Source organism: Myodes glareolus, chromosome 7 (genome assembly GCF_982192425.1).
Source record: "Myodes glareolus chromosome 7, mMyoGla1.1, whole genome shotgun sequence".
NCBI classification, from domain to species: Eukaryota; Metazoa; Chordata; class Mammalia; order Rodentia; family Cricetidae; genus Myodes; species Myodes glareolus.
Genome location: NC_142032.1, coordinates 63,982,243 through 63,992,391, shown reverse-complemented (window position 1 = coordinate 63,992,391; position 10,149 = coordinate 63,982,243). Strand labels below are relative to the sequence as shown.

General features: G+C 51.3%; 1 protein-coding gene across 1 annotated transcript; it reads right to left on the bottom strand.

Moving 5' to 3' along the window:
* Nucleotides 1–2,019: 2,019 nt before the first annotated feature.
* On the bottom strand, nucleotides 2,020–2,976 carry LOC125413719 (olfactory receptor 226-like). The gene has a single exon (XM_085692614.2). It carries the CDS (start codon nucleotides 2,974–2,976, stop codon nucleotides 2,020–2,022), a length of 957 nt encoding a protein of 318 aa, XP_085548740.1.
* Between the last annotated feature and the right edge of the window lie 7,173 nt (nucleotides 2,977–10,149).

The window sequence follows — 10,149 nt, the reverse complement described above, 5'->3', positions numbered from 1 at the left end:
TTGGGCCTAAGCCTGAGCCTTTTGCCTCTGAGATTGGCATTGCCCCCTCTATGGGCCTGTAGGCCTCCATATTCAGTTGTACTGCTTCACAAATACTTGTCCATCCTCAAGAGCACATGTCCCAACCATGGCCCTGGCACCCAGAACAGCCTACTGGAGGCAGGCACTAGGCTCTGGCTTTCAGTGTTGGATGGGCCTGATTCTCTGGTCTCCGTGGGGTTGGGCAGCACCTAGATAGGGCAGATACTGCATATACTTTATTAGTGCAATGGTGAATCAGCGAGCTGGTTTCCACTCTGCATGTTTGGAAGGCGAGTTTACAGGTATTTGGAAGAGGGTGTGCGTGTCAATTTTGATCTAGAGGCATTTATTTATCAGTCTGTAGGGCAAGATGCTTGTGCATGGGTATGTAGGGACAGGGTTCTGGTCTCCCTATTGCAAATACAGACCTGGATCTTCCACTAGCCAGGTGGTGACCAGCAACAGACCTTGGGTTAGCATCTGCATAGAGCTCCTAATTTGCCTGGCTTTGATCCTCCCTTCCTCTTCTCTTGTTCAAATTTCCCTCATAGACAAATGGTACCCCAGATCCTCAGGCCATGTATCACCTCCAGAGCAGATGAGACCACCTCCCTAGGACTTGGAAGATTCTGTCCTCATATACCTACACTCTACGTATCTGTGACTCTGTGAGTCCCCTGCTCCAGGAGTTGGCCACCACTTCACATACCTGTTCTACATAGATTAGCGCAGTACCTAGGTGTCAACTAAAGCTTTGATATGCCTTGTGTGTTTTTATCATGGTCTTAAGAGCGACATACAGGGCTTTCATACGTCTGGAGTACAGGTTACTGTGGCCTAGCAAGCACTGCTGGGAGCCATCATCAGATAAAAACCCACAGAATGTCACACATCTCCTGACCCACAGACAACTGAGTTGAGGACTGGGGTAGGACGGCATGAGTCCTCGGAATCCTTGAGCCCTTTGAAAACAAGGTAGCACTGAAAGGTACACACTGCCTGGAGTCCTTTGCACATCTGTTGGGAATCTGGAGCAGTATGGCAGATGTGATCTGGGGTCCTCACTGTCCATCCCCCTCAAGAGGAGCAGACCAAGGTCTCCTCCAACAGAGAATGAGGTCCTGGGATCCCAGGTCTGAAACTGTCATGGACACATGACAGTAATGTAATAGCTGAACCCTGGCTGGAGTCAGGGTCTTCTGAAGATGCCTGCCCTGTAGCAGGCAGCCCAGCTCTTTCAGGGCAGCAGGTGCCTGTGGTCTGTTGGGTGGTGGGCTTCAGGAACGGTCTGAAGGTCAGGATACAGAGTTCAGGTCTCCGTGAGAAGGTCCTTCCCCAACTCCTGCCTTTTGTCAGTGTCCAGAGGTGTGTATCCTGGGTCCCCTTCCTGCCTTTGTTTTCACTCTGCAGGCTCTCGGTGGAGCTGGAGGGTGGCTAGCGCTCATCAGGTGGCTGACAGGCTGTCTCTGCTTAGCAGTATTCTTGGTCTCTCGGGTTCTACCTGCTTTATCTTCTTTCCCAAGCTGTTTGTTCCCCTCTCCTATTACCCTCTGCAACCTTGAGACCCCTTCTTCTGGAAGACAAACCACCCAGCAGAAGCCACTGGAATTGGGTTATATGTGTGGGCGTCAAGGCTGCTGTTGCTGTTGCAATACCTGTATGGGATGCAGAGCTAGAAGTTCTGTGTGTGCTGACATCTTCCTCTGGAATCTGGGGCTTCATGGTCTGCTCTCATCTCCTCAGGTTATATACACACATATATATCACAGTTGGTTGGTTGGAAAGAGCCCTCACATGAGGGCAGACTTCACATGGGTCCAGGCAAGGGCTCCTGAGTGGGTCCTGGCCTGCGACCTGGGAGCCATGGTGTGGCAGCTGGCTGTGTAGTCCTAAGCAGGATTCAGGGACGGGTGGGAGGGCGTGCCAACCCGTCTGCTCATCCAACTGGGTTCTGGTGAACTGGGTAGCAGGCTCATGTCTGGAGAAGCATGATTCCACCTAGGAGGAGGCTCCCAGAGCCTGGGCTAGTCTCTGCAGCACCTTGCGCAATGCCTGCTTGACCTCCTGGTTCCGCAGGCAGTAGATGATTGGGTTGATTAGGGGTGTGAGCACTGTGTAGACAACTGACACGAGCTTGTTGTAGTCAAAGGAGTAAATGGCCCGTGGCCGGGCATAGATGAAGAGGGAGGCCGAATAGAAGATGACCACCACGGCCAGGTGCGAGGCGCAGGTGGAGAAGGCCTTCTGCCTGCCCCCGGCGGAGGGCATGCGCAACACGGTGCTGAGGATGGCTGTGTAGGAGAAGACAGTTAACACCAGGGGTCCCAACAGGATGAGCAGTGCCAGGAGGAAGTCGACGAGCTCTGCCACGGACATGTCAGAGCAGGCGAGGTTCAGTAGCGGGGACACATCGCAGAAGAAGTGGTTCATGATGTTGGGGCCGCAGTAGCCCAGGCGGGAAATGAAGAAGACCTTCCCCAGGGAGATGGTGAAGCCAGAGAACCAGGAACCACCAGCCAGGAGGCTGCAGAGACCAGGGCTCATGATGGCTGGGTAGCGAAGGGGGTTGCAGACGGCCACATAGCGGTCGTAGGCCATGACCCCCAAGAGCGCGCACTCGGTGCAGGCTAGCGCCAAGAAGAAGTACAGTTGCGCCATGCAGCCTGTGAAGGAGATGCGCTGGAACTTGGGTGAGAGCAGACTGAGCAGCATTTTGGGTACGGTGACGGAGATGTACCAAACCTCTAGGAAGGACAGGTTGCTGAGGAAGAGGTACATAGGTTTGTGTAGCGAGGGACTGGCATAGATTACTGTGATGATAACCAAGTTCTCTGTCACAGTCAGCATGTAAGCCAGCAGGAAGAGCCATAGAAGGCTTAGGTGGAGCCCCAGGGAGCCTGGAAATCCTATCAGGATGAATTCAGTCACATCTGAGCTGTTGTTTCTGGCAGACATGATGGCCACGACGCCACCTGAGGGAACAGAGGGAGAAGAATGAGGTGTGGGAGAGGCCAGCAACCTTCTGAGCTGAGTTCCCTTGGGTACAGAAGAGACGGCATCCTCCTATGCCACAGTCCCCCACCATTACTGCCTACAGCTTGGCTCACACAGGGTGTAACCAGGTTTGCTTCTTAGGGCTGACAATTCAGCTCAGCAAGTATCAGACAAACACCGTCCATCCTGGAGGGCATATCCTGGCACTGTGAGGCTGTCTCTGAGGCTTGGCTATAGGAAGTAGCAAATAACTATTGGGATGGTGGCTTTGGACACTTTCCAGCTCTAGGCTGACTTTTCTAGGCTCAAGGCACATTCCCTGAGTTAGGGAGAGGCTGTGGCTGGGGTCACTTTAGGCCTAGGAATTACTGAACAGGGGCCAGCACTATCAGGAGAAGGGGCTGAGGCTGTTTTAGAGTAAGTGGCCAGACTTGAGGAAAGGTAACAAGCAGGGAGTTCTGGTGAGAAGGGATATGTGGTCAGTAATAAGAGTAAGGCCTAGCCAGAGGGCTGGTGGCTCAGCAAGATTTACCCCTTGGGATTCAGCTCCACCTTGCAGCACTGGGCTTAGAGACCCTGCAGAGGGTGGAATTGCTAAAGACAGTCACATTGAAGATAGACATAAGCTTCCTTTTTTGCCTTGCTGAGGAGTGGGATCCTCCCTCTTAGCTGGCTCAGGGGCTTCCTACGCTAGGTTAGGCCTCCTGAAACATGGGTGCATTTAGTCACCATTTGCACGTACAGACAAATCCATGTATTTGGGGCTGGGGAGATGGTTCAATGCATAAAGTGCTTGTTACTCAAGCATGAGATTCTGAGTCTGGATTTCCAGAACTCATGGAAAACTGGACACAGTAGCATGTACCTGTGATTCCAGCATTCTCACAGAGAGATGGGAGGCAGAGATAGGAGACTCCCTAGAAGCTCACAGAGCAGCTGCCCCGGCGTGTGCAGTAGTGAAAAAGAACCGTGTCGAAACGAGGTGGAAGGAGAAGACTGGCATCTGAGGCTGTACTCTGGTGTTTACATATGTGCCACAACATGTATGTGCCTCTGTGCTCACACACATGAACATAAACACACATGGGTTAAAACACAAATACATAAATAAACCTATTCACTTGGAGTGGCTGGAAACATTTCTGCTTGTTTCCATGGTTACTGTCTTGGCTGTCCTTGCTACATCCTCACATGGCTACATAGGGAAGTCCAGTTAGTTTGCCGAACACACTGGCTCATTTCACAGAGAACACATCAGACCAATGTAGCCGAGGACCAACCGCCAGGCTTTCCTCCATATTCCGTCTCTAGGGTGCTGTTAATAAGCACAGCCGGTGACCAGCACAAAATCCAGCCTCCACCTACTCTGCAGTCCCCAGGTATCGCAGGAAGATATTCTCAGACTAGGGACCAAGCTAAGCCTCAGGACAGAGCCTAGAGTAGAGAAGATGCTGCTGTAGGGGCCTCTGGCACTAGTCAACAAACAGATCCTCCCAGGGTAGCAACTCTGTCCTGTATCCTGTGAAGCGGCATTTGGAGTAAAAATGCATGATGGACTCCTGGGAGGGTGGCTTCCTAGGTACCCTCTGCACTGCTCCAAGAATCCGGTGCCTCCAACATATCTATTGATGTACAGTTTCTCTTCCAGAGACCACAGATGTAGCAGAATACTAGGGCAGGAGCTGGGCTCACATGCCATCCTTTCCTTGGGCTGTGACTTTGGACAGGACACCTACACACAAGCCCCATACTCTTCTGTTAATCAGGGCTATGGTGTAATCCTCACTGGGCTACCTTGACAAGCCATAGTAGACACCATTCCTGATATAGCTGCTCACAGAATAGGTGGAAGGCACACTCTAGGAATAGGGAATCACATAGGTTACCTGCTCTGCTGGCTCCTTGGAGCAGGGAAGGTCAGGATGGTTGGTAGGTACTAGTCCTGAGCTGGCTGGGTAGGACAAGTTCACTGCCAGTATGGGTACAAAGGGTACCATGTGATGGAAAGGTCTGGGTAGGTCTAAGCAGGGTCAGGCCTGATCGTCTGGGAAGGTCTTCGAAGGTCAGGTCCGGTGGTCTGGTTTGCTACAGAGACCCTTTGCATAGCTGGATCACTGATACTGCTATCTCTGACTGACCGGTCTGGGAGCTGAGCTAGGAAAAGCCAGGTCTTTCCCTGATGCAGCCCTTGCAACCCACAACAACTGCTTTCTGCTGACATCTGCTGCCCATCAGCTGTGGGCATGGGCCAAATACCTCATTCTTCCGGCTAGTTCTTTCTCTGAGAGAAGGAGCAAGTGTCGCTTTATGCGACGGGAAGCACCTCTGGATTCCCAGCAGCAAGTCTAAGCTTCTGCCCCGTGGACAGGAGCAGACAAACTGGAGGCTGCTGGGGAGCCTGGGCTGCTGGGGAGCCTGGAGCTGTAGAGCTTCCTGCCCTGGATTTGGAGACGCCCTGGACAGGTACCCAGGAAGTTCACATGTCCGTGCTCCTCCAAACTCAACACCTAATAAAGCAACCCTATAGTTAACTTAGGTTCACTTACAGGGCATCTAGTCTTATCTTCATGCCACATGAACACATACCCAGCACAAGGATAGCAGACTCCTGCCACATAGACAGGCGTGACCCCCCAGGCTAATCTACTTCGGGCATGCACAGATATCCCAGGGAACAAACATCAAGCTCCCAGCCCCTACACCTCCCCCCCCTCATTGCCCATACAAGTCAGTGGACAAATACAACTTTGAAATAGTGATAATCTTAAAATCACAGACATATTGCCCCCTCACATGGATCTGCTCAGAAGGATCATGGTCACCAGAAATCAGCCCCAGACTTACTGCTCAGCTAGGCTACAGCTACAGCTCAGACTTGTACAGACATGTGCAGGCACCCCCCATATGTGAATACACGTGTGCAACCAGGGTGAGACATATGTAAATGCAAGTGCCCATGCAAGTGTACACATAGACAGATGCACACAGATACACACACAGATCCTCACAGATGCATAAAGGCACACACACAGGTGAACACTCAGCACATATGTAAGTAGACACATACACATGGCAATGCACAGTCACACACAGATTCTCATGTGCATACACAGGGGTGCACATAGACACACTCATGAACACATGTACTTGAAAACCCACTCTCTCCAAGCTCTCACCTGCGTGGGGGTTGTTTAGGTGATGGATCTGGAGGTTTGAGTCTGTTCTGACTGCCAGGCTCTAAGAAGGTGCCAAGGGCTTCATGGCTTTGTTCAGCATTTCCTGAAGAGTCAGTGTTGCTTCTGGGACCTTACCCTTGACGATGCAGAGGTTCTCAGAGTGAGAGACGGTGACTCATGGTATTGGAGGGAGATGGGGGACCAGAACTGTGTTAGAGATGACTGAGTGTCCAACTGTAGGCTCCCAGGACCCCCTGAATGTTAGGTGAAACCTTCCAGGAGAGGGAGGTGGGTTTTTCTCTTGGATGGTGTTCAGCTTCTCCGTCACTGTCTAGGTCTGTTGCAACAAGATCAGACCATGGGAGAAAAAAAAACCCAGAGTTTCACTGCATAGGAGACCCCACTCAACAAAAGACACCCCTCACATCAGAGACAACTATCAAAGGCCAGAGACAAAACAGTAGCTCTTCCAGCATTCTGTCACTCCATAAGGGTGGGAGTCGGAGCACTGTGTTCTCAGGTCCCACCCAGCCCTACACCCTCAGTGTGGGGAAGGCAGCTGAGAGCTGGGGAGCTGCAGCCTTGCTCTATCTTGCCTCAGCCAAGTTTCCAAGGGCGCATGTGTGTGTGTGTGTGTGTGTGTGTGTGTGTGTGTGTGTGTGTGTGTGAAGCCCTTACGGCTCTTGGCAGAGCAGCTCACAGGAGAGGGCTGGCCTAACTAGAGTTGTGCAGAGGGCTGGAACTGGGAGGAAGGAGCAGAGGCCACACCCTGTGCCCATCCCTGGGTGGTTTCTCTCACCTTATCCTCATGTGGTCCTCTGAGATCATACTTGTCAGCCAGACTGGCTGTACTAGGAGGAGATGGACACTTGCCCCAACCAAAGACCTCAGAGGGCAGGGCAGGCAAGCAAGGTATTGCCATAACATGAGCAAAAGCCCACTTAACACTTAGTATGGAACCTAAGAGCAAATCTCCTGTGGGGGGGTGGCCCTGGGCCTTTTGCCTCTATGCCCCACTTCAGTCTCATCAGGATCCTGGGTTTAGAGCCCCTCTTTCCTGCCTGTTCAGAGCTGTTATGTCTCATCACCACTTCCTGATCCCTGAGCAGTCTCTTTTGAGGATTATTGGGTGGGATCAGCTCTTAAGGGAGACACAGGACCTTCTGCCTTAGCACTAGCACCGAGGGAGGACCACATTCATGGGTCTGCCCTTGCTGAAGGCTGTGGTGCACTATCTCTGCCCCCTTGACCATGACAGGTATGGCGGGTATCTTTCCAAGTGTGCCCCCTGGGGGAGGTTTGGCTTGAAGCTCCATGGTGATATTGTCTGCAAGTGAAGGGGACAGAGAGCAGTGGGTTGTGAGGGAACGGTGTCTGACTCTGACAAGGGAGCTTCAGCCCTGGCATGTCCAGGTAGAAGGGAGGCCATTCCCATTGCAGAGAGTAGTGACCAGCTTCCTGTGGCTAGGGTTCCTGACACGTATCTCATAGTCACGGGTTTGATTGCTGATGCAGTCCAAACCCTGGGGACTGCCTGGGCCCAGCATTCTTGGCTCCATGATGCCTGCCTCAAAATCAGCTTACAAATATTAGTTATTCATTTGCTCCTCAGACCCGTTTGTGGGGTTCCAGATTCCAGATTCAGCACATTCTAGGTTTCTTCAGGGATCTCAAGAATGAGGATGAGATGTCATAGGTTTTGATAAAGGGCGGCTTTATGGTGGTAGTGGTGCAGGGGGTGGGGCAGTGGTACAAGTAGGGGCTGTTTGGAGCGAGGCCTGCACGTGTAGAGGCTAGGGTCCTGCCTAATCCTCAGCCCATTCTCCACCATGGAGGTCCCTCTCACTGAGAACTTAGGACTGGGGGTACAACCTCCTGTGCTCTATTGCCCCTTTCCCACCATTGTCCCAGCCTACACCAACATGCCTTCTCCTTCTTAGTCAACCCTATTTCTCAGAAAAAAGCCACAAGTTGGGGAGCAACTTTCTGATTCCAGTGACTTTATCTGTGCCAACAGGCCCCCTGACGCCCCCTGCAGCTTTGCACGGTGTCCTGGTCTTTCCCAGCTCTCTCGAACGCCCAAGCTCTTCCTCTGCTCTCTTTGTTCATGGTTCTTTCTTAGCTCCTAATATCAATATGAAAACAACTCTCCCCTTCTGTCTGAGGAGCAGACTGCTGAAGCCCCAGCTCCAAGAGCTGTTTTCTCTCTCTCTTGGTCCCTTTTGGGAGTTTACACTTGCATGTTCTTGTTCATGCCCACGGCAGGGGAATACCCAGGAAGGCAAGAAGAGGCCCACCCCAATCGGTTCTCTGTTTCCTGCTCTTTCTACTCCTGGGAAGACCCCAGTGAACACACCAAATCTCAAACATGCTCCACACCTAGCTCCTTAGGCAGGGAGGCTATTCCTGTACATGTAAATTCTTATGTGTATTGCATGTCAGTTTGTGTATCCTGTGCCTCCTATAGTTCTACATCTTTGTAAGTTTTTAAGACTGAGACTTGCAGCCCACCACCCTGATGTATTTCCATATTTATTTACATTCCCTTTAATGTCTCTCAGCTTTCTGAATAAAGATATTTCACATATTTCATGAGTCCAGTTCCCACACACTGGATATTTTTGTTGCTTCTACAAGTGGACCCGTTGGAACACATTTTCTGTGTGGCTCAGGGGAAGACACATAGCTGTCCCATTGCTTGGTTTTCTGTAGGCTGAGCACTGCTGTGACATCTAGCGTTCATGCATGTTCTCCTGACATTGCTGGTGGTGACTCACGGCCTAACGCCATGGTGTGTGTTTTGTTCATCTTCCTGTGCAGGTTTCCAGCTCTTGATGCAGAGTCAGTCAGATCTGGAAGAGCAAGGAGCACATGTTCGTGTGGGTGGGCATGATGATGCCAGCTGCTGGAGCGAGGAGCGTCCCTCTGCCCTCTGGTTTGCAAACACCTGATTATGTCTATTTGTGAGCATAAATGGCCATTGAATTTTATTTATTCTTTGACCCTCTTAATATGGTAGCATGATTTTCCTGTGCGGTTTTTCCAATGTGGCAAATTAACAGTGGCTGTGAAAGACCTGGATAAATCCAGACCCCCCTATCAGGAAAAAATAGAGCCAAAAATCTAAGCAGGGAGAGAAGAATCAGAAATCTAGGAATAACCGGTTCAGTGTTTCAGGAACTAGCTGAAGTTAAAGGTAGATTGTAATCTTGAGAATAACCTTGAGGAACAGGGAGTTGCCCCCTTGTGATCCTCACTGGTATTTTCAGAATTTTCTGTGACACCCTCCCTACCCCTTCGGATTACTGGGCTGTGGTTTCTTCCCTTAAAAACCCCTTCTCCCAGCTACTCGGGGTCGAACTCTTCCCCTGCGTGGGTTATGAGTCTCAGCCCCAGTGCACTGGTTCCCGTCTTCCTGTCGATTAAACCTCATGTGATTGCAGTGAGGACGGTCTCTCGTGAGTTACTGGGGGGGGGGGTCGTGTTATCCCGAGACTTGAGTGAGAGTCTCCCCACACTGGGGGTCTTTCAACTGGTTATGAGTGTCAGCTTTTCCCAAATGCTGGTCAGAGCAAGCAGCTGGGGCATTGCTGCTTTGGGGTTCTGGGTCTGGGGTTTCCTTTGGGTGGGACCTTTTCTCTCTTTAAAACAGCTTTAAGCAGGCTTGACTGATGTTTGATAAGCACACACCGCACGCACAGTTTAGTGAGCTTGCTCAGGAACACACCCACGACCTCACCACTGGTCAGATAGTGACTACCTCAGGGCTACACACTTCCCTCTTTTCTCCCCCAGGAGACCACTGGTGCTTCCTGGTCCTAAAGCCTAATTTGTATTTCCCAGAACTGCAAAAAGTACAGTATAGGTGAAATCATGCAGCCCGAGGCTTTGATTATCTATATTGCACAAACCTGCAGCACACTGGAAACCTTCATGACCATTTTCCATTGTAACTGGT

What these genes read in the sequence shown, in the direction of transcription:
- LOC125413719 (XM_085692614.2), bottom strand. Translation starts at nt 2,976, where the DNA reads ATGTCTGCCAGAAACAACAGCTCAGATGTGACTGAATTCATCCTGATA.